The sequence below is a fragment of the Pangasianodon hypophthalmus genome, chromosome 16, assembly GCF_027358585.1.
Source record: "Pangasianodon hypophthalmus isolate fPanHyp1 chromosome 16, fPanHyp1.pri, whole genome shotgun sequence".
Classification (NCBI taxonomy): domain Eukaryota; kingdom Metazoa; phylum Chordata; class Actinopteri; order Siluriformes; family Pangasiidae; genus Pangasianodon; species Pangasianodon hypophthalmus.
This window is the reverse complement of record NC_069725.1, coordinates 3,495,507-3,516,709: the sequence shown is the minus strand read 5'-3', so window position 1 is coordinate 3,516,709 and position 21,203 is coordinate 3,495,507. Positions and strand designations below refer to the sequence as shown.

The following is a 21,203-nucleotide window of genomic DNA, read 5'->3' as shown; positions in this document are numbered from 1 at the left end:
AAAAAAAAAATTTAAAAAAAAAAACACTTTAAACAAGATACTCTTTAACTTATTTAGTTTGTAGGAAGGGTACTTTTACTCTACTCACCGTACATTTTTGGGAAGTACCAGCACTTTTACTAACATATGATTTTTTGGTCCTGTTTCCACCCCTGCTTTTAAGCCAGTTTGAATCAGTCAAGTTTTATTAGGCGTCACGGGGACTAAAGTCCTTTTCCCCCCACATGGAAAACACATCGATACGTTTTAGCTAATCATCATTGAGTTAGTCAGTTGCCAAAAGTGGAGAACTGAAAAGCGAGTAAGACTGAAACCCTCCTCCTCGTCCTCCTCCTCCTTAGTGGATTAAACATTAAAAGACATGAACCTCTGTCCTCTGACAGCAGGAAAAGAAACACAGACCTTCAGCCAAGCAAGAAAAAAAGAAGTTTCAGTTCTCTTTTCTCCAGCAGCTCATCAGATTCCTAATGAACATCTGTACAGTATAAGTCATTTTCTGGTCTCACTTCACTTTACAGTCTTTATTTATTTATTTATTTATTTATTTATTTTTACAGTGAATTTAGGAATAAATGAATAACACAAATGTGTAACATGTAAAATACAAAATTTGAACAAAACAATAATGATATTAACAATAGTTACAATATTAACTATACAATATATTCATAATGTTTTTGCATCTTTAAAATAAAGGACGTCATTTTGGAAAAAAAATGGATGTATCCAGTGCATAAGTATTCACCCCCCTTTGAACTTTTCCACATTTTGTCATGTTACAACCTGAACTTTTGGAATTATATGTAACAAATCTATAGCCTATAAGTCAGAGAGGAAAAAAGATTAAATTTTTAAATTAAAATGACTTAAAACATAAAACGTTGTGATTGCATAAGTAATCACCCCCACTGTTATGAAACCTATAAAATAATTCCGGTGCAACCAGTTTCCAACCAGAAGTCACACAGTTAGTTGAATGGTGTTGACCTGGGTGTAATTAAGTTGCCAAGCAATCTCAATATAAATACACCTGTTGCTGGGAGAACCTAGAGCTCGCTAGAGAAACAACCCTAAAAAAACAGTATCATGAAGACTAAGGAGTGAGGTTTGCTTATAAAAATGTTCCAAACTTTCAACATCCAGAAGAGTGACATGAAAATCGTTTTTAAAAGAATGGAAAATGGATCATACAACTGTTACTCTGTCTAAAGATGACCAGCTTTTAAAAATCAGTGACTGGGGATTAGTCATAGAAGTAAACAGAAGAAAAAAATAGTATAATAAAGGGGTTTACTTGGGTTAAAAGATCATTAAAAGGCGGCAAAGCCAAAAAAGTTTGAGAAGTAATAAATGTAATATTTGTAGAAAAATGTCACCGAGATTATTTTGTAGTTTTGTCACATATGTGATTTAAAATGGTGCATTAACTTTGTCCATTTCTGTTTTTTTCTGCAAGTAACTCTATAGTCATGACCACTTAGTGAATAATGGCTAATTCACCCACAGTAAATGAAGTTCCCTTATTCAAATCATTGATTAAACTAAGTGACTTGGTTGGGTCTGTGTTGTAGCTAAACACACAGTCTGAGAAACATGTTTAAAAATAATTCCTCGTTGTTAAAATAATTAGGGTTAGATGACCTGACGTCTAATCGAATCGATCACAGCCCTTCTTAAACGTTCTATTTGACTGAGTTTAATTTGCTATAATTCAAGTGCTAGTACTGTTTCTGTTCTCATCTGTGTATGTGTGTGTGTGTGTGTATCATATCAGAGAGGAAAGCGAAAGTATTTCCTGTCTTGCTTTCTCTTTCATTTTGAGCTTGCGGTACAGCGCACACTTTTGAGTGCACATGTGAACACACACGTTTCCTTCTCAGAGAAACTGTAAGTTCTCATTAAAAGCTTTTTGCATTTTTAGATCACTTTTCTAATGTATTATTTAAACAGTTCTATGTGTGAACACCCAGGAAAATGCCTGAAATTAGAGCTTTGTGCCTGAGGTCATGTGACAGCTTGTTTTCCGGATCCTTCTCTGGCTGCGTGTAGAAGAAATGTTCAGGATGTCGTTGATGTGGGGCTTTTTCTCCACAGATGGAGCAGAAGGAGAGCCCGATGCGTCTGAGGGAATGGCTGATCGCACAGATTGACAGCGGGAAGTATGCGGGACTGAGCTGGGAGAACGAGGAGAAAACTTTATTTAAAATCCCGTGGAAACACGCAGCTAAGCAGGACTACAGGCAGAACGAGGACGCTGCGCTCTTCAAGGTCCCATTACAGTCATTCTGATTAGTGCGTTTGTTCTGATTTCTCTTAATGATCACACAGAAGCAAGGGAAGCAATCCAAATAATCCAAAAAATCAAACATCTTCAGCAAAACAAAAAGAAGAAAACAAACAAATCTAGTGTTGAAAGTCTCAGAAGTACTCAAGTTAACCCTTTCTTGCTCTACTACTGTACAGATTATTGAATTAATTCTCATAATTTTCACCTGATTTAACATTTACTGATTACAGTGTACAGTTTTCAGATTTCAGATTACACTCGTACAGCGTTGAACTAACATCCAGCATGTTAAATTAACACCTACGCTTTGGATTATATTAAATCATAATTGTCTATATTGTTGGATGAACTCTTAAAATTGACTGAACACCTACCATGTTCAGTTAACCCTTAAACAGTATGACTGAATTTTATTTAGTTAATTTATCTGTTATAGGTTAATTTAATCTAGATTCTTAACAGTCACCATGTACAACGAACACACACAGTGTTTAGTTATCTTTGCTAAATTAACACCTACAACCATGATTTAGCATCTGTTTTTACTGAATTAAATCGTTAAAAGTTAAGAGCTAGAATTGAATAAAGTTGAATAAACACTGATGTCAGTCAAATTTTTCTGTTTTTTTTAAATCAGAAATTTTCCGTTACATTGTGAAATTAACTTTGACAGTTTTAAATAAACATCTACAGCCATGAATTAGCATGTATATTATTGAATTCAGTTATTCAGAATTAACACCTAGCATGTTGAACAAAACTCTGATAAAGTCGAATTCTTATTCTGTTAAATCAAAAGAAATCTACAAAATCTATATAATAAAATTAACTTGAACTTGAATTAAAACATTCAATTATTACTTCTTGCACTGACACAGGATTAGAAAAGAGAAGAATTAACACTTAAACACTGAATAAATGCTTTTGTTGTTAATTTAATACCTCTAGTAGTGCTGAATGAACTTTGACAATGTTGAGGTAACACCTGCCATTTTGAATAAACACACAAAGATAAACAGTTAAATTAATTAAACTAAAATTAAATTAAACTAACACAACATTAAATTGTTGTATCAACATCTACAGGGTCTGTTGTGTTGTACGTCGCATGATTCAGGGTTTTTTCCGTCGTTAAAGTGCAGAAATTAAGAGAAAGTCCACTGATGGGTTAATAAATTAAACCCAAAGTTCATAATATCTAGAAAAAAATCAGGTCTGAAAGACACACACACACACACACAGTAAAATTAACCCATATACAGTGTTTAGTTTGTGTGTGTGTGCGCATGTGTATGTGTGTGTGTGCATTTGCACATTGTTGCATGGGTGTGTTTACCTATATATGTGTATGTGATTGCACATCTGAATGCATGACTGATTCTGCCTACTGTTTGTGTGTGTGTGTGTGTGTGTATTTGCACAATTGCATGTGTTTGTTTTTCGTCATGTGTGTATGTGTGTATTTCCATATGTATGTGTATATGTCTTAATGTCTAAATGTCTATGTGTGTGTGTGTGTGTGTGTGTGTATCCATACGGCTGTGTGTGTGTGTGTATCTATGCGGCTGTGTATACGTTTTAATGTCTAAATGTGTGTGTGTGTGCGTGTGAGTGGGTGTATCCATACGGCTGTGTATATGTTTTAATGCCTAAGTGTGTGTGTGGGTGTGCGCGTGTGGGTGTATCGATATATTGTCTAAATGTGTATGTGTGTGTGTGTGTGTGTGTGTGTGTGTGTGTGTGTGTGTGTGTAGGCATGGGCGGTGTATAAAGGGAAGTACCGTGAGGGCCGTGACAGAGCCGACCCCTCAGCGTGGAAGACTCGGCTACGCTGCGCCCTCAACAAGAGCTCTGAGTTCCAGGAAGTTTCTGAACGCAGCCAACTGGACATCTCTGAACCATACAAGGTGTACAGGATAGTGGAGGATACACACGCACACACAGGTGAACACACACACACACTCAATACTACAGAGGCTGAAAGTACCAGTGTTTCTAATCTCTGAGACTTCACATCCAGGAAATGACATCACACGTCACAAGTCACATAATTGATTGTTTAGTTCAGTATAGTGGACTTCCTGAAGGAAATCCTGTGTGTGTATGAGACATGGAGGGGAGAAAAAAAATTAAACATTTAAAAAACACATTCATAGAAAAAAAAAAGCTCGAGAGAAAAACAAGCAAAGCAATCCATCCTTTTGAGTGAACAAAACGATGGAGGAATGAAATAATGAAATGATAAAGAAAATGGATGAAAGATTGAAAGAAAGTGATTTACATTAAAAAAAATCTTGAATCTTTAACTTGCAAAAATATAGCGAGTTAAGAATGAAGTTTACAAGAAACGAACAAAGTGAAGGAAGGAAGAAAGGAAGGACGGCATGAGGCAGGGCAGGAGTGAGAGAGAAAGAGAAAGAGACAGAGAAAGAGGCAAAGAACACAAGAGAAACAGCTTGAAAAGAAAAAGTCTGGAAAGAAAGAAAGAAAGAAAGGGAAAACATAGGAAAGTGAGGGATAAACAAATGAAATGGGGAAAAACCAATACGGCTGAAAAAAGATTGAAAGAAAGTACAAAAGAAACACAGAAATGAAGAAAGACAGTAAAGTACAAAAAATAAAGGAAAGGGTGGAGATAAACTAAGATTGAAAAAAGACAGAAATAAAGAAAGTACAAAAAAATGCAGAAAGAAATTCAGAAAGAAATTTAGAAATTCAGATATTCAGAAAGAAATTCAGAAAGAAATAAAGAAAGAAATAAACAAATGAATAAATAAAGAAAGAAATTCAGAAATTCAGAAAGAATGACGCTCTCTCTGCCTGCCTCTTTCATGAGTCTTTTTTGTCTCTCTTATCATGAGTCTCTCTCTCTCTCTCTCTCTCTTTATGAGTCTCTCTGCCTCTCTCTCTCTCTCTCTTTCTCTCTCTTTATGAGTCTCTCTCCATGTCTCTTTCTCTCATCATGATTCTCTGTGTCTTTCAGAATCTGTTGTGAGTTCAGTAAAAGGCAAAGCATTCGCTGAAGCTCATGGTCAGGTAAAACAACAACACACACACACACACACACACACACACACACACACTAAGGGCAGCTGGAAATCCCCATTCAGTAGACTACATTTACACAATTCCATTAGCACCCTGAACATGAAAGTGAAACTATGAGAAGAACTAAAGTGTTTTACTGACACCTGGTGGATGAAACTGATGTACAAGCTCTGCCAGTACAGACGCACAGAAACAGATAGTTTACTTTACACTGTAGTTTCTCAGTTCATTCACAACTAGTTCGACCAGAGAGGTCTGATTTTCTAGAACATTCTTTTGGTGCTCAGTGAAACGGCTCCTGCTCTGTGCTGATAAAAGCCTCTCCCTCGGTTTAAGGAATTTTAATGATCGACACCACGGGCAGCTGCTGCGTTGTGAAACAGGACAGATGTCAGTTGTGGGCAGTGGAGAAAAAAATAAATTAGCACTCAGAGCTTTAGCATATCCACCCTGCTGAAAATGAAAGTAGCTCAGGCTAACATAGCTTAGCAAGGTTTCACTAGCAACACAAACAAGCAGGGATCAGCATGAAATCCTGATTAAAAAAAAGAGTCTCTCTCTGTCTGTCTCTCTCTCGTCATGAGTCTCTCTCTGTCTGTCTCTCTCTCGTCATGAGTCTGTCTCTCTGCCTGTCTCTCTTTCATCGTAAGTCTCTCTCTCTATCTGTCTCTCTCTACCTGTCTCTCTCTCATCATGAATCTCTCTCTGCCTGTCTCTCTCTCGTCATGAGTCTCTCTCTGTCTGTCTCTCTCTCGTCATGAGTCTGTCTCTCTGCCTGTCTCTCTTTCATCGTAAGTCTCTCTCTCTATCTGTCTCTCTCTACCTGTCTCTCTCTCATCATGAATCTCTCTCTGCCTGTCTCTCTCTCGTCATGAGTCTCTCTCTCTACCTGTCTCTCTCTCGTCATGAGTCTTTCTCTGTCTGTCTCTCTCTCTCATAATAATTCTCTCTCTACCTGCTGCCTCTCTCTCATCATGAGTCTCTCTCTGTCTGTCTCTCTCTCATTATAAGTCTCTCTCTACTGTCTCTCTCTCATCATGAATCTCTCTCTACCTGTCTCTCTCTCATCATGAGTCTCTCTCTGTCTGTCTCTCTCTCATTATAAGTCTCTCTCTACCTGTCTCTTTCTCATCATGAATCTCTCTCTACCTGTCTCTCTCTCATCATGAGTCTCTCTCTGTCTGTCTCTCTCTCATCATGAGTCTCTCTCTGTCTGTCTCTCTCTCTACCTGTCTCTCTCTCATCATGAGTCTCTCTCTGCCTATCTCTCTCTCATCATGAATCTCTCTCTGCCTGTCTCTCTCATGATGAGTCTCTCTCCCTGTCTCTGTCTCATCATGAGTCTCTCTTTGCCTGTCTCTCTCCCTGTCTCTGTCTCATCATGAGTCTCTCTCCCTGTCTCTGTCTCATCATGAGTCTCTCGCTCTGTGCCTGTCCGTCTCTCATCGTAAGTCTCTCTCTCTCTCTCTCTCTCTCTCTCTCTTTCTCTCTCAAAAATGTAATGGCTTATTTAGATTATATGCACATTTTTAAATTTAAAATAGACACTTTATCATATATGCTTGTGTACTTCGATTAAAAAACACTGTTTTGTGAGCGTTACATGAGCTGAGTTAGCTCCATTAGTTAATGTAAGTGATTAACAAAACTGTTGATTTTTATATTGTATATTTTGGCAGCTTCACTGAGAATATGAGGATGCAAATTACCCACTTGAGTCTGCATCAATTATATGTAATTGTATAAAATTACATATTCATTGGTACTTTAAAACAATGGCCTGTGATTTACACACACCTGATTTCATGAGCTGAGCCTTCAACTGTCTCAGTGAGTCACGGCTACAATTAAACTACATTTCAAATGCAAAGCGCAAAAGGAAATAAAGAATCAATGAGTTGTGCACTAATGTTTTAGACTCTCTGACAAACACACATATGAAGCGTTCATACTCAGATAAACAGTTATATTATAAATGTGACTTGAGACACAGCTCGTGTGTTAGACTTTTATTAGTGAAGGATGATGCAGACATGATGGAAAAATAAAATCAAATGAATTCTAACTGTGTGATGTTTCTATTTTTAGGATGTTGTACATGGCAACTCAAATAACAGTAGAGTATCAGACGGTTAGTAGAAGACACACACACATACACACACACACACACGCACACACACATTTGTCTTACTTGTCTACACCTAAATCTAACCTTAACCTTAATGTCCGTAACCTAAAGGAAGCATTTTGGCTTTTTAAATTTTTGAAATAGAGTTAGTTTTCCTCGTCCTCACAATGTAAAACTGTCAGATATTTCTGTCATTTAGCTGGATATTTGATCCCCACTAAGATATAAAAACATACCCCTCCCCCTATCTCACACACACACAAACAGACACACACACACCACACAAACCACTTGAACACACACACACACACACCACATCTTAATCACGACCTCCAAACTTGAACGCACAAGGACTTAAAGGCGTTATACATACCTGTCCAGAAGTGGGCGTGGTTAAACAATTAGTAGCAAACCAGCAGAATGAAAAAAAATACAGAAAACTGCCAACAAGTTTTGCACATATTTATATAAGCTAATATATTCATTCATACAGCTGAGGCCAAAAGTTTACAAAAGTTTTGTGGAAAAGTTCAACTCCACACATTTCATATTACCATACACTTCCTGTGTTAAGTCAGTTAGGTAGTCAAATATCTACTGTATTAGTAGTCAAATATCTACTTTATTTCTATAAGCGGTCATTTCACAATAACAGCTAAGAGACAGATTTATTTCAGCTTATATTTACGTCAGGGCTTTGGTCAGGGCTCTTGCTGGAAGTTTCCCAGTTGCAACTAAGTTTTTAACTTCCTGGCTGTCTTGAGGTGTTGCTTCAGTATTTCTAGATAATCCTCCTTCCTCATGATGCCATCTATTTTCTGAAGTGCATCAGTCCCATTTACAGCAAATCACCCCACACTACACGATGCTGCCACCCCCATGCTTCAAAGTTGGGATGGTGTTCTTCCGATTAAAAGCCTCGCCCTTTTTCCTCCATACAAGGCCATCATCATGGCCAAACAGTTCAGTTTTGTTTCATCTGACCAGAGAAAAAGACTCCTCCAAAAGTTTGGTGATCACTTGCAAACTTCAGACTGGCTTTTTAATGCCAGTCTTAAATAAGGGGCTTCTTCCTTGTGCAAAAGCCTTTCGGGCCATGGCAATGTAGATCTTTCTTAATGATGGATGTGAATACTTTGGTACCTGATGCCTCCAGCTCCTTCAACAGTTCCTTTGTTGTTGTCTTGGAGTTCAGGTGTACCTTTTGGACCAAAGGTCGTTCATCCCTGGGAGTTTATTTGTTCCTCATTCCTGAGCCAAGCAATGTCTGTGTATTCCCAAGATTTTATATTTGCCTACAATATTTATGTACCTTCAGTTGTTTGGAAGTCCACATTTATTTTTCAGTGATCATGTCTGAGTTCGATTGGTATCAAGGGCAAAATGGTCCAGTCTCTAAAGGTAGGCCATTTTACAACCACTGGTGCACTTCCCTTAACTCCTAATTATGACGATTGGCCAATCAGAAGCTTCTAAAAGTCATTACATGAATTTCTGGAATTTTCCAGACTCTTTAAAGAGACAGAAATAAATCTGTTTCTAATCGATTGTTTTAAAATTATCTCTGATATGAACAAAGTAGATGGTAGACGTATACAGTCAACCTCTTTTCTACTGCTCTACTCACATGTTTTTATGATAAAAGAAGTCTTAATGTGTGTGTGTGTGTGTGTGTGCATGTGTGTGTGTGTGTGTGTGTGTAGAGAGACCAGCAGACAGCAGGTTGGATCTCTACAGCAATAACAATGTTGTCAGTTACGACAGACCTGCGAATGTTTCTGTCACTCTGCTAACAACATGGTGCCCCATTTCAGGTAAATATATTTCACACATTTCATTCAGTGACTCATCTCACACACACACACACACACACACACACACTCACACACACGGTCCTGAGACATGGGCTGTATCTAAAATCACATATTTTTGTGTAAACACAGAAGTAGAAGAGAATTCATCATTAGTAGCAGCAACAATATGTCACAAACTATAACAAGTATGACACAGTTCATTAATAAAAAAGATAAATGAATGTTAGCAAATCGCGGTGATATAAAAAGAAAAAAACACTCCAGGATATGCAGTTACAGGAAAAATAATAACTTAGCTTCACCATTGATTATTTTCCTACAGCATGTGTTTATTTTAAGTGTTTTTTATTTCTTACATGTTGCACACTATTTTACAATTTATTACAATATACTTCTCAATAACTAGCTTACTTAATAAAGCTAATATTTTGTGTGTGTGTGTGTGTGTGTGTGTGTGTGTATGTGCTTCCAGACTTCCGACTCCTCGTGTGTGTGTTCTATCATGGCCAGCTGGTTCAGGAATTGATCACCTCGTCTCCAGAGGGATGTTTTATCCTGCAGGGTTCAGCGCCGGTGGGGAACGAGCGTATTTACGGGCCGTGTGCAGCTCACACTCTGTCGTTCCCTCGCCTGGACACTCTGTCCCTCCCACCGGGCATCGCCGAGGCCATGAGCCGCCTGCTGCCTCACCTGGAGAAAGGTGTGTTAGTGTGGGTCGCCCCTGATGGAGTCTACATCAAACGCTTCTGTCAGGGACGAGTGTACTGGGACGGGCCGCTCGCCCAACACACGCTCCGACCCAACAAACTGGAGAGAGAGAAGACGTGCAAACTGCTGGACATCAATGTCTTCCTGCAGGGTGAGGACAAGAGACCACAGCTCTCTCTCTCTGTCGTTTTCTCTATCTGTCTCTTTCTCTGTCTCTCTCTCTCTCTGTGTCTATGTCTCTATCTGTCTCTCTCTCTCTGTCTCTCTCGGTGTCTATGCCTCTGTCTCTCTCTCTCTATCTGTCAATCTTTGTCTGTCTCTATCTGTCTCTCTGTCTCTCTCTCTGTGTCTATGCCTCTGTCTCTCTCTATCTGTCAATCTTTGTCTATGTCTCTATCTCTATATGTCTCTCTGTCTCTCTGTCTCTTTCTCTGTGTGTGTATGTCTATGTCCGTGTCTCTATCTCTCTATCTGTCACTCTCTATCTATGTCTCTCTCTCTCTCTCAAATTCAAATTCAAATTCAAATTCAAATTCAAAACAGCTTTATTGGCATGAATTGTAGTTAACAATTCTTGCCAAAGCATTGAGTGGGGGTAAGGAAACCAAAAAGAACAAGATAACAATGGTGATAATGGAATATATAAAAAATACTAATACTGAAATAAATAACTAATTAGATAGTTAGATAAATAAATATCAAACAAATAAGTAAGCAAACAAATAGCCAAATAAACAAATCTGAACGAATTCAGGTATGTACTGTATATATTACATACATTTATGCTATTTACATGTATATTATTGTTCTGTAACATATTGACATTAATATTCACATGATTAGCTTCTATTTTATTCTTCTCTCTCAGATTGTGAGAGTTCTGTCTCTCTCAATTCAATTCAATTCAATTCAATTGTGCTTTATTGACATGACTAAATATTTTTGTATTGCCAAAGCAACATACAACAACAGAGCAAGAGAAGTAGGAATTGAACCAAACATAAAATGAAAGATGATAATAAAAATACCAAAACAAACATGTCAAAACAAATAAATATGTAGCAAAATTAATAACCACAGATGGTAATAAATATATAGCAAAATTAATAACCACAGATGGTAATAAATATATAGCAAAATTAATAACCACATGCCAAATCATATACATTAATACAGTAATGGTAACACAGGAACACAGGAAGTGTTGAAATAAGGTGTTGAAGTGGGGTTTGAGTGGGTGGGTGGTTACGGTGTTAGGCGCGGTTAGGGTGGATGGCTGTTCATGGTGGTAGGCGCGGTTATGGTGGATGGGTGGCTGGGGATGGTGGTGGAGGCGGGTTACTGATTTAGAGCTCTTTCGTAGCTCTGGGTTTTCCTCAGGCTGTGAAAAGATGCTACAAATCTTGCAGCCATGTTTGCACTAATAGTGCTTTCTGGTGATGTCGTATTTGGGGCATTCTGTGAGGAAATGCAGCTCTATCTCCATCACTCCCAGGCTGCATTGGGAGCACAGCCTCTCCTTTCGTCTGTCTGCGGCGGCCCGTCTCTACGGCCAGCCCCTGCTCACTGAGGCTGTACATCGTCAGGGTCTTTCGTGGTCAGTTTTTCTGCCACGGTGTACTCTCGATTTAGTGCCGAATAACATTCCAGTTTGTGTTGATTATTAATGGTGTTTGTCCAATAAGTAATGTACTTTTTCTTTTCTGTGTTTGTAATTTGGTTGGGCCGAATGGTTGTGAGTATGTGGTCCTGAGTCTCAGTAGCCTCTGTAGGTGAGAGGTCAGTCAGTCTCAGGACCAGCTGGCAGAGGAGACTCCTCGCTACGTTCAGCTCCTGGTATTTTAGGCTTTATAGTGGTATGTCTCGGGGTCACTTGTTTTTAAATGCTTCCAAAATCTGATGGCTCTTTTTTTGGATATTTAGAAGTAGAAGGTATTGGCCTAATTCTGCCCTGCGGCCATTATTTGGTGTTTTTCTTTGGACTTAGTATACTATTGCAAAATTCGGTATGCAGGGTTTCAATTGGATGCTTTTCCCAATCTCTCTCTCTCTCTCACGGTGGTGCGAGTCACAATTTCAAACATTCCTCCTTTCATCCCTGATGAGGATTTAGAACTCGAGTTAACACTCTGTAGTACGCTAGCAAGTACAATTCAGCCGATTTACCTTAGGTGCAAAAGTCAGATCATGAAGCATGTTACTTCCTTCAGACCATTTCAGAGTCACTGACACAAACCCTCGATGTCTCCTTTCACATGAAACATGACAGAAAGTCTTTCATGGTTTACACAACTACTGCTAACATGTGCTGTTTTGAATGTGGAGGTGAAAGGCACAAAAGAGTAGCATGCTCACATAAACAACGGCCTACAGAGACAGTGAACAACCAAAACACCGAATCAGAAGCTTCTGACAACATTAGCAAAGCCACAGCTAGCGACGCTGTAACAGAACAGAGATAATCGTAAACAGCGCATGTGTCTGATGTCTGATGTGGACATACCCCGACATATTCCTGAGGAACCATCAGAGACACCTAACAAGGAAATCATTTCAGAGATATGGGTGGGAAATAAAGGCTCTGTTGTGACTCAGGCTGAAAGGTTTTTCAAGCTGAGGTTGATAAACTGCAGGCTGAATGTCAAATGAATGAATTGAGTGCGATGGGAATGGACAGTATTTTGGACCTGGAAAAGCACTAGCAAAGCAGACGAAAGCCTAATGGGGTTAAACACACACACAGTGTCGGCGAAACACCTTCGCAAAAGCTCAGTAAAACTATCCGTAATGACTCCCTGTACTCGCTTCAAAGAGCCAACGCATTTTCGGATGACACGGTTAGAAGAAAGGTAAATCTCATAGACCTTTTTCGGATGAAGAAACATTTAAGAGATCAGCTACAAACCTCGAATCACTAAGCAACTCAAAGCCTTTCAGATGGAGAAAGTTCAAAATGTCAATCAGAAATCAAAAGAAAAGGTTTAATAGAAAGTGAGTGTGTATCACAAGGTCTATTTCTCTTTTTTTTCATCTACAAAACTGTACTTTTCCTTCTCTGCCTTTCTGTGGCACGTCTGAGGGTTGGATGAATGGGGGAGATGGAGGGGAAAGTGAGCTCTAGCAGCAGACGTAATGCAGCACAGAAACTTTCAGGTTTTTTCCTTCAGAAAACACCTAGTGACTGTGATGATGCTGGTGGAAGGGACAGTTTCTCTCTCTCTCTGTCTCTCTCTCTCTCTCTCTCTCTCTCCATGTTCTTTCTCTCCTTTTATTCCTCTCCATTTATTTCCCCATTCTTTCTCCACTTCTGCACTTCTCTCCATCTATTCCTACTCGTTTCCCTCACTCTATCCATACCCATTCTTTCACTTGCCATCTTCCCTCCGTTCTCTCATTTATATCTTCTTCCGTTCATCCCTCTTCTTTCCCTCAGTTGATCTACACCTTTAACCTCTGTCCTTCATCCCTCCCTCTCATTCTTTCAAAATGTCAATCAGGTTCTCAGGTCAATTCTTTCTCTTATCCTCTATCTTCTTTCCTCTTTCTTATCTGTCATTTTTCATCTTTCTCTCATCTCTTGTTTCCTCTCTCTTCCTCTCTCCTCTTTCCTTCTGCATCTATATCTAGCTTTTCCCCTCTTATGCTTTCTTTCTGTCTATCCTCTATCTGTTTTTTTCTTTCATTTCTGCCACCCTTCCTCTTCTCTCCATCCATTTATTCCTCCACTCTCCCTCTCACTGTCTCTCTTGTTTTCTTTTATCTATTTTCTATTTTTGGACTTTCATTCTATCCACCCTTCTTCTTCCTCTCCACACATTCCACACATTTTGTTAGCTCTGTCCATCCCCATGTGTCTTTCTCTGTATCTTTCCTCCTTCTCCATGCATTCTTCATACTCATCGTTCTCTCTTTATCCCAACTTTATCTCTCCTTCTTTCTTGCTTCCTATCCATCTTTGCTTTTTCTTTGGGTATATTCATTCATTTTTTTATCTGTCCATTGTTCCTCCTTTTTCTCTCTCTTTTATTTTGTCTTTCCTTCATCTTATTTTTACTGACTGTCTGTCCATCCAGGGATCATTATAATGTTATATGTTTAACAAGATTACCTAGTTAGACAAACACTGTGTGTGTGTGTGTGTGTGTGTGCGTGTGATTATTGTGTAGAGCTACATCAGCACCTGCAGGTGGGGGGGCCGAGGCCACGCTATGTGATTGACCTGTGCTTTGGAGAGGAATTTCCTGACAAAAATCAACCCAAGAGCAAAAAACTCATTACAGCACAGGTGGGCTTTCACTGTGTGTCTGTGTGTGTGTGTCTGTGTGTTACTATGTGTGTATGTCTATGTTAGTTTGTCTATTCATGCATGTAAATGTCTGTGTGAGTGTGTGTTTACAGCAGTAGCTCTGTGTAAGTGTGTGTGTTACTATGTGTGTGTGTGTTTGCAGCAGTAGCTCTGTGTGTGTGTGTGTTACTGTGTTTGTGTGTGTGTGTATGCATATGTGTGTTTGCAGCAGTAGCTCTGTGTGTGTTACTGTGTTTATGTGTGTGTGTGTGTATGCGTATGTGTGTTTGTAGCAGTAGCTCTGTGTAAGTGTGTGTATCACTGTGCGTGTGTGTGTGTGTGTTTGTAGCAGTAGCTCTGTGAGTGTATTACTGTGTGTGTGTTTTAGCAGTAGCTTTTTGTGTGTGTATTACTGTGTGTGTGTTTGTAGCAGTAGCACTGTGTAAGAGTGTGTATTACTGTGTGTGTGCGCATACGCGTGTGTGTATGTTTGTAGCAATAGCTCTGTGTAAGTGTGTGTGTAATAAAATAAGATGAGCAGCAGAGGGAGCCACAGCAAAGAGAGAGCAACTGAACCAACACACTGATCTGTCTCTCTCTCTCTCTCTCTCTCTCTCTCTCTCCACCCATCCATCATCTTTCATCCTCCTCGCTATCATCCCATCCTCTATCTTTTACCTCTTTATCTATATTCTCATGTTTCAAGTTTATCTTTCATGCACTTCTTCTACTCAATCCATCCATTGTCCATCATTCCCATCTCTTATCCCTTTCGTTTCATTTTTTTCATCCATCCATCCATCCATCTGTCCATCAATCCATCCATCCATCATCTTTTATGAGTTTCTTTCTCTCTGCACTTTCTTCACCCATTGTCCATCATACGTTTTTCTTTTTTCCTTCCCTTTATCTATCCTCTCTTTTCTTTTGATCTTTCTTTATATTCTCTCCATCTTGCTTATTTGTCTTTGTTATTGTCTACATTATCTTCCTATTTCATCTCTTTCTGTCTTTTTTCTCCATCCATCCATCTGTCCATCCATCCATTTGTCCATCCACCCATCTCCTTTTATTCTGTGTGTGTGTGTGTGTGCTCGCGCGTGTGTGTGTGTGTGTGTGTGTAGGTGGTGCCCCTGTTCGCTAAGGAGCTGCTTGAGGGTCTCCAGAAGCATGATGCTGAACTGAAATTCAGTCTGAAATCAGAAGCACAGAAATGAAATCCACTCCTCCATCCATCCAGTCCTCTCTTCATCCCTCCATCCATCACTGTAGATATAAACACACCCAACACACTTCAGCAAAACCATAACTGTACACCAAAGCGTTTTTTTCTTTCAACAATTTTCTCTTATTACTATTTAAGAGTAAAGCTTTTGAATGATTAACCAGTTGTAACAAGGAATTAGGAAAACAGCATCATGCGAACTAGTGGCTAACACTGTTAGCCATGTTACCTCAGAATCAACCATGCTCCATGCTTTGCTAAATGTTGCTGTCAATAAATTATAGATTTTACCAGCAAAAATGAGCATAATCAAGCACAAAGTTACCAGCAGTCAAGTTTCCTCAAGCTAACCAATTAGCATTTTGCTAAGAAAATCAATTCAGACTCATAGCTGTTAGCTTTCTGTTATTGTTAGCCTACGTAGCATGTTTGGACAATGCTCTTTTAAAACAATATTTCAGTTATCAATTACAGTCAATAAAATAACCTGCTGTTATTTAATGTTTTTATTTTATTACAGTCAAGGAAAATTAAATAATGTTTATTATGTTTTGGTAAAAAAAAATGCTAACATTGCTAACAATACATGAAAGTTGATACCAGAGGAATCATGCTAATTGTGAGTACTAGCTTGATTGTTAACTATAGCTACGTTCACGCCATGTCGTAATTACCATAATTATTAGATTCTGACTTGTAAAAAGCGTTCACGTCCTCGTAGAACTCGTAATTACAACTTGTTAACTCTGAAACATTCAAAATGGTGGCGGATGTAGAATAAAATGTAGATACGTTGTTATCTTGTAATATCTCTGTGTAATAACTCGTATAACTGACTATTATTAATGTCTTAATAATGCAAAATTAATCTGAAATTTACTGTTATTATTATTAATTTATTATTGTTGTTGTTTGTGTAGGTTTGCAACAACACATGACCAATGCCTACGTTATTAATAAACAACGTCATTGTTACCTGTTGCGCTTTTGTGTTCTTCAATATTTAGCAATAGCGTAAAAATCTGATTTAAATTGTAGTTCTGTATTTTTTAGTTGTCAACAACGTCATCTCACACAGATTCATTTTGGCATATAGAAACGCATAATTTCGAGTCTGAGGACGTAAACAGCTCTGAGTAGAACGTCCGGGTTGTCATCTAGTATTTACGGTAATTCCGATATGGCAGGACCGCAGTGTATGTTAGCATGCTTGTTAACTCTGTAGGATTAACTACGCTACCTTTAAAGGAGAATTTCATTCAGCAAAAATGCTAATGTTGCTAAATGTGAATGAAAGCAAAAAGTAACAAATACTATTAAGCTAATTACACCCATTAGCTTCACCACGGCATACTTGGATTTGTTACTCTGTAGGCCAACAATATATAAAAAATAAATTACAATTAGCATGATCAAAATAATAAGCTTATTCTAACTAACTTCTAGTTTCCATTTATTGCTAGCCATGTTAGCATGTTAATTTTTCTGAGGAAAGTCTCTTTTGTTTTGTTTTTGAACATTTTTCTGCTTTTTTACTTTTTCTTGGTTTAAAGAGTGTCTCAGAGAAAGCTTTTTACGGCTGTAAATATTGTGAAATTGTTTAAAAGTGAATCAGTTAAAAATGGAAAAAGTTAATGTTGACAACTATGCAAATATTATCATGCAAAGTATAAAGGCTTAAAATTAGTTAGCCATGTTAACTGTCAACTTATTTGAATACTTTTGTTCAAAAAGACTAATGTCGCTATCGCATAGGTTGTACTAGCTAAATGGTATGCTAACTGTGGCTTCTAGCGTACAATTGTTGTACCAGCTTACATGTTTGGTGTACAATACAAAGTTAGCCACATATTTGAAATACACTGTCATTTCTAAAAGAATATTTCAGACAAAAAATGTCATTGTACTAGAAACAACCAAAAGAAATAGCAAAAATTAGCATCATCCCTATATCATCATGCTAATTGTGACTAATGCTTCAAGGAAGTATCTGTGCTCGTGCTGAAGGAATGTTTAGGTCAAAATGTTGCTAATAGCAATGTTGCATTCATGTTGTATCGGAGAAAACATAATTCCCACCAGAAAAAAACAAACAAAAAAAAAAAAACAAGGCCTCAGTTCATTTCGACCTTAGAGAAGAAAATACAAGTTTTTTGGGGTCAGATCTGACCTTAGTTCTCTGACCAAACCAGGACTCTTATATTAAAGTAGTTAATATTTCAGTTTATAATGAATTATAGTGGATAAATTTATTCAGTACTATTACAGATTAGAAACATAGACACCGCTATCACAGCTAGCACTAGCTAATATAAGATAAAAACTACAACCTCCACCTTTGTCTAGTAAAGAAAAAGGCAATGCGTGAACACTTTCAAGTCGGGAATAAGGGGAAGTTTTTTTGGTTTTTTTTCTGTCGAACTGTCCAACACGATGTGAATGCAGCATTGAATTAAACCCCGTAGGAAACATGCGTCGTGGTAGTGGTAATGCTAATTTTGACTCATTGTTAGCCATATTAGCATGTTACTCATGTAGAGTGCCAAAAGTGCCAGTCTTACTGCTTTTTCTTTTTTAACAGTTTATAATATAAATTTGATCAAACAGGCAGCTTGGATTCAGAATTCAGCTTTTGGGGAATGCAGCCTTGATTATTTTTCTTTATTTGTTTGTTTGTTTTCCTTTATAATCATACTGTGCAAACTAAAAACTGTGAAAAATCTTCTGCTAACATGACAACCTGAACTTATTTTTCTTATGTGCTATTGTTATATGATGTATTTATTCAATTAATCCTCAGTCATTTGTGTTATGGTCATTAATCGGGGTCATCAGGTTTATAAAATAATAAAAATCGGACTCCATATAAATCTATAAAGCATTCTTTTATTTCTAGCGAACATTGTTTTACAGTCTCACAAGTTTTAAAAATATACAATTTTATAGCTATACATTTATAAAGGAAAAAAAAATAACAATCCTCTTTTTTTCTGGAAAAATAACAACACCACAAAAAAAAAAAATCAAATAAAATTTAAAATAAATCAAAATTAACAGAAAGGGAAAGAGTGTGCTTGATCAAGAATGAATACCCGTATCTGAGTTTAAAATACTTTCCATATTTTTTTTTTTTTACATTTTTTCCCCTGCTTTCATATTGTACAGAAAAATAAAGAGGGTGGAAAAAATATGGAGGGAAAAAAAATCGAAAGCACATTGCGAGGTCAAGTGCACTCCCAAAGCATCACCTTCCAACATGTTATTAGCACCTTTAATCCCCTTTCGAATGGAAAAACACCAACATACGTCCCTTTATCGGCGGGAAGCTTCTTTTTTCTTTCCTCCTTTAGTGTCTTTTCCGTTTTTACCCACACATTGGAACGTAATGCCAAGGTGAATTTGCATTTGTACCTCGTATTGCGAAGCTAAAATCTGTATACATTCACCTCGAGAGCCAAAGCTCAGTTTAGAAGCGTGAAAGAAAACTGCATTGCGAAAAAAGTAACCATTAATGTTTGTCATCATATTTGTCTTGTTATTTTTTTTAGCATATTCATATGTAACACCTGTATAATATATAACTATTCATATAATTATATAGTCATTTTTTTCCATTCAATATTATTTCCTTTATAATACTGACTGAAAAGAGATACCCTGCAGAAAAAGTACACCGAAAACAGACGTGGCGTCAACAACAGGCGAGTTTGATTGTCTCAAAAGACATAAAGTCTGACTGTGCATCACTAGCATTGCGTTGTTGTTTTTTTTTCCTTCTGTCCTTCCTTCCAAACCCGTTTTAACCAATAAACACAAAAACACATATGGCTCTTCCAAAGTAACCATGAGGTCACGAATAATCGGTTTGGGTTAAAGTCCTCACATGGCTCCGTGAACCCTCTGTGCAAATGTCTCAGTTTGCTACCAAGATGTGTTTGTATTTCATCACTTATTAACCTCAATCCATTTTTATTCATTGTCCTTCATTTATATAAGATGAAAACATTTAAAAAATTTTCTGTCTGCGCAAATTAGTTTGCTTTTTTTAACGGCAAAAAAAGCCAGGTTTTGGTACAGTGCGAGTTCTAAGCCTGATAATTTTACATTTTTATTGTTATTGTTTTATTATTTCTTGAATTAGGCTTTGTATTCACACTTTATTATGGTGCTAAACTTTCAGGGAATTCCAAACCCATTTTCTAAATACACCAGTTAATTCAAGTAATTTTCCCCTTTTTTTTCCAAAGCCATCACTAGCCACCAATATTACAAGAGATTGCTTACTCTTTTAATACATAAAGCATGCAGCTTTTCACTTAGCTTTTAAATAGTACTGATTTTGGTCTTTTGAGAAACGTATTCTTCAAAATGTAGTCATGCTATGTAAGGAATAAATCACGATGAGGCCTTTTGTTATAGGAAATGAATCAACAATATGGTGGTGTGACGGAGCTCTGCTACCATCCTGAAGTTTGTTATTTTCCAATAACAGCATGTCCCAAAGTGCTTTATTCCTCTTAAACCACAGCAAATTGCCAACATTTTGCCAAATGGCAATATTTTTTTATTTTTCTAAATACAAATGAGTGCATTATTATGTAACATAAGCTGTGATTTGTAGCTATACTATTGTCAGAACTGTTGTTAGAAACAGAAAATTAATCAACACCTTCTGACAAATCAGAATAGAGAAATTGCTGTGATATAAATTAATTTAGTGGATCTGACACTGATTAAAGATGCATATAATTTCAGTAAATGAAAATTACGTTTGTCAAGTAATGACAATATATTTGAGGACATTTATATTATTAATGATGCTGTTGAATCACTGTAAGATAGGTTTTCTCTTGATAAGAACTTACTACGGAACTATTCAGCACATAAAAATGGGAAACACAGCAAGCGAAACATGAAAAAGTGTTTCAGTTAGTGCCATAAAATCAGCAGTTTTTGAGAAATGAAACATTAAATGACCACTGGTGTCAGATTGCCCCCTTTCATGTGTTATTTCTTGTTTCATCATATAACCAGATTGTTCTCCTTGTTAAACAATTGATTTTTTAATAATCAGGACAAACTGAGGAATAAAGTATTAATCGTTGCTATGTGATGAAATAAAAGCACTTCTTGGTAGTGAACTCAGACTCTTAATGAGGACTTACTGCTGTCTCATTTGTTTACATCCTTGAGGTAAATCTGTGCAGCTCCTATTTCCTTCATGCAACTCGGGGGCGGACCAGCGTCTCTTTCGGGAGCGTGGCTTATCCTGGATCTCCCGCCGGGAATCAGACGGAAGCGATGGGGCAAGGGGCGGAGCCGTTCTGTGAAATCTGTGTGTGCTGGTCTCTGATCCTGCAGAACTGCGACTGCATGAGTGTTGTTGCAGCGAGGTGGACGTCAGGATTGATGAGGTCATTGGCGGGGGTAAAGAGGTCAACGATGGGGTCAATGAGGTCCTCGTTGAGGTCACCGAGGAGGCTAAGGTGGCCACCGCGGTCAGGGTGTTGGGCATTGGTGTCAAAGTTGTTGTTGTCCGGGGCAATGAGGTTGGTGTCGGGGTCAAAGCCAGGCAGACGTCTCCTGGACTGAGCTGGCGGCAGTGGAGGCCGTAGAGATTGGCACTCCTCTGAGGACTGCATGAAGACCAGCCTCTGTCCCGCACAAAAAATGGATACTCCTCCAAAACCGTGAGCAATTCCTGCCAA

The 21,203-nt window shown here is 37.9% G+C and overlaps 2 protein-coding genes across 6 annotated transcripts in view; one reads left to right on the top strand and one right to left on the bottom strand.

Moving 5' to 3' along the window:
* The first annotated feature begins 1,810 nt into the window (after positions 1-1,810).
* irf10 (interferon regulatory factor 10) lies at positions 1,811-18,373 on the top strand. Of its 2 annotated transcripts, XM_026945016.3 has the most exons (9): positions 1,811-1,887; positions 2,095-2,268; positions 4,042-4,231; positions 5,271-5,323; positions 7,424-7,466; positions 9,167-9,277; positions 9,750-10,136; positions 14,152-14,270; positions 15,395-18,373. In XM_026945016.3, exons 2-9 carry the CDS (start codon positions 2,095-2,097, stop codon positions 15,485-15,487), a joined length of 1,170 nt encoding a protein of 389 aa, XP_026800817.3. In that variant the 5' UTR covers positions 1,811-1,887; the 3' UTR covers positions 15,488-18,373. The 2 variants fall into 2 exon arrangements, with proteins under 2 accessions (XP_026800817.3, XP_053096756.1); XM_053240781.1 differs by lacking the exons at positions 1,811-1,887; positions 14,152-14,270 and having other exon boundaries at positions 1,969-2,268.
* zmp:0000000926 (lysine-specific demethylase 6B) overlaps positions 18,362-21,203 on the bottom strand; it is a 52,275-nt gene continuing 49,433 nt past the window's right edge. For all 4 annotated transcript variants that reach the window (XM_026945014.3, XM_026945015.3, XM_026945013.3 and 1 more), the window contains one exon: positions 18,362-21,196. In XM_026945014.3, the coding sequence (XP_026800815.3) occupies positions 20,657-21,196 (540 nt within the window). In that variant the 3' untranslated portion in view covers positions 18,362-20,656. The remainder of the gene's footprint in view (positions 21,197-21,203) is intronic.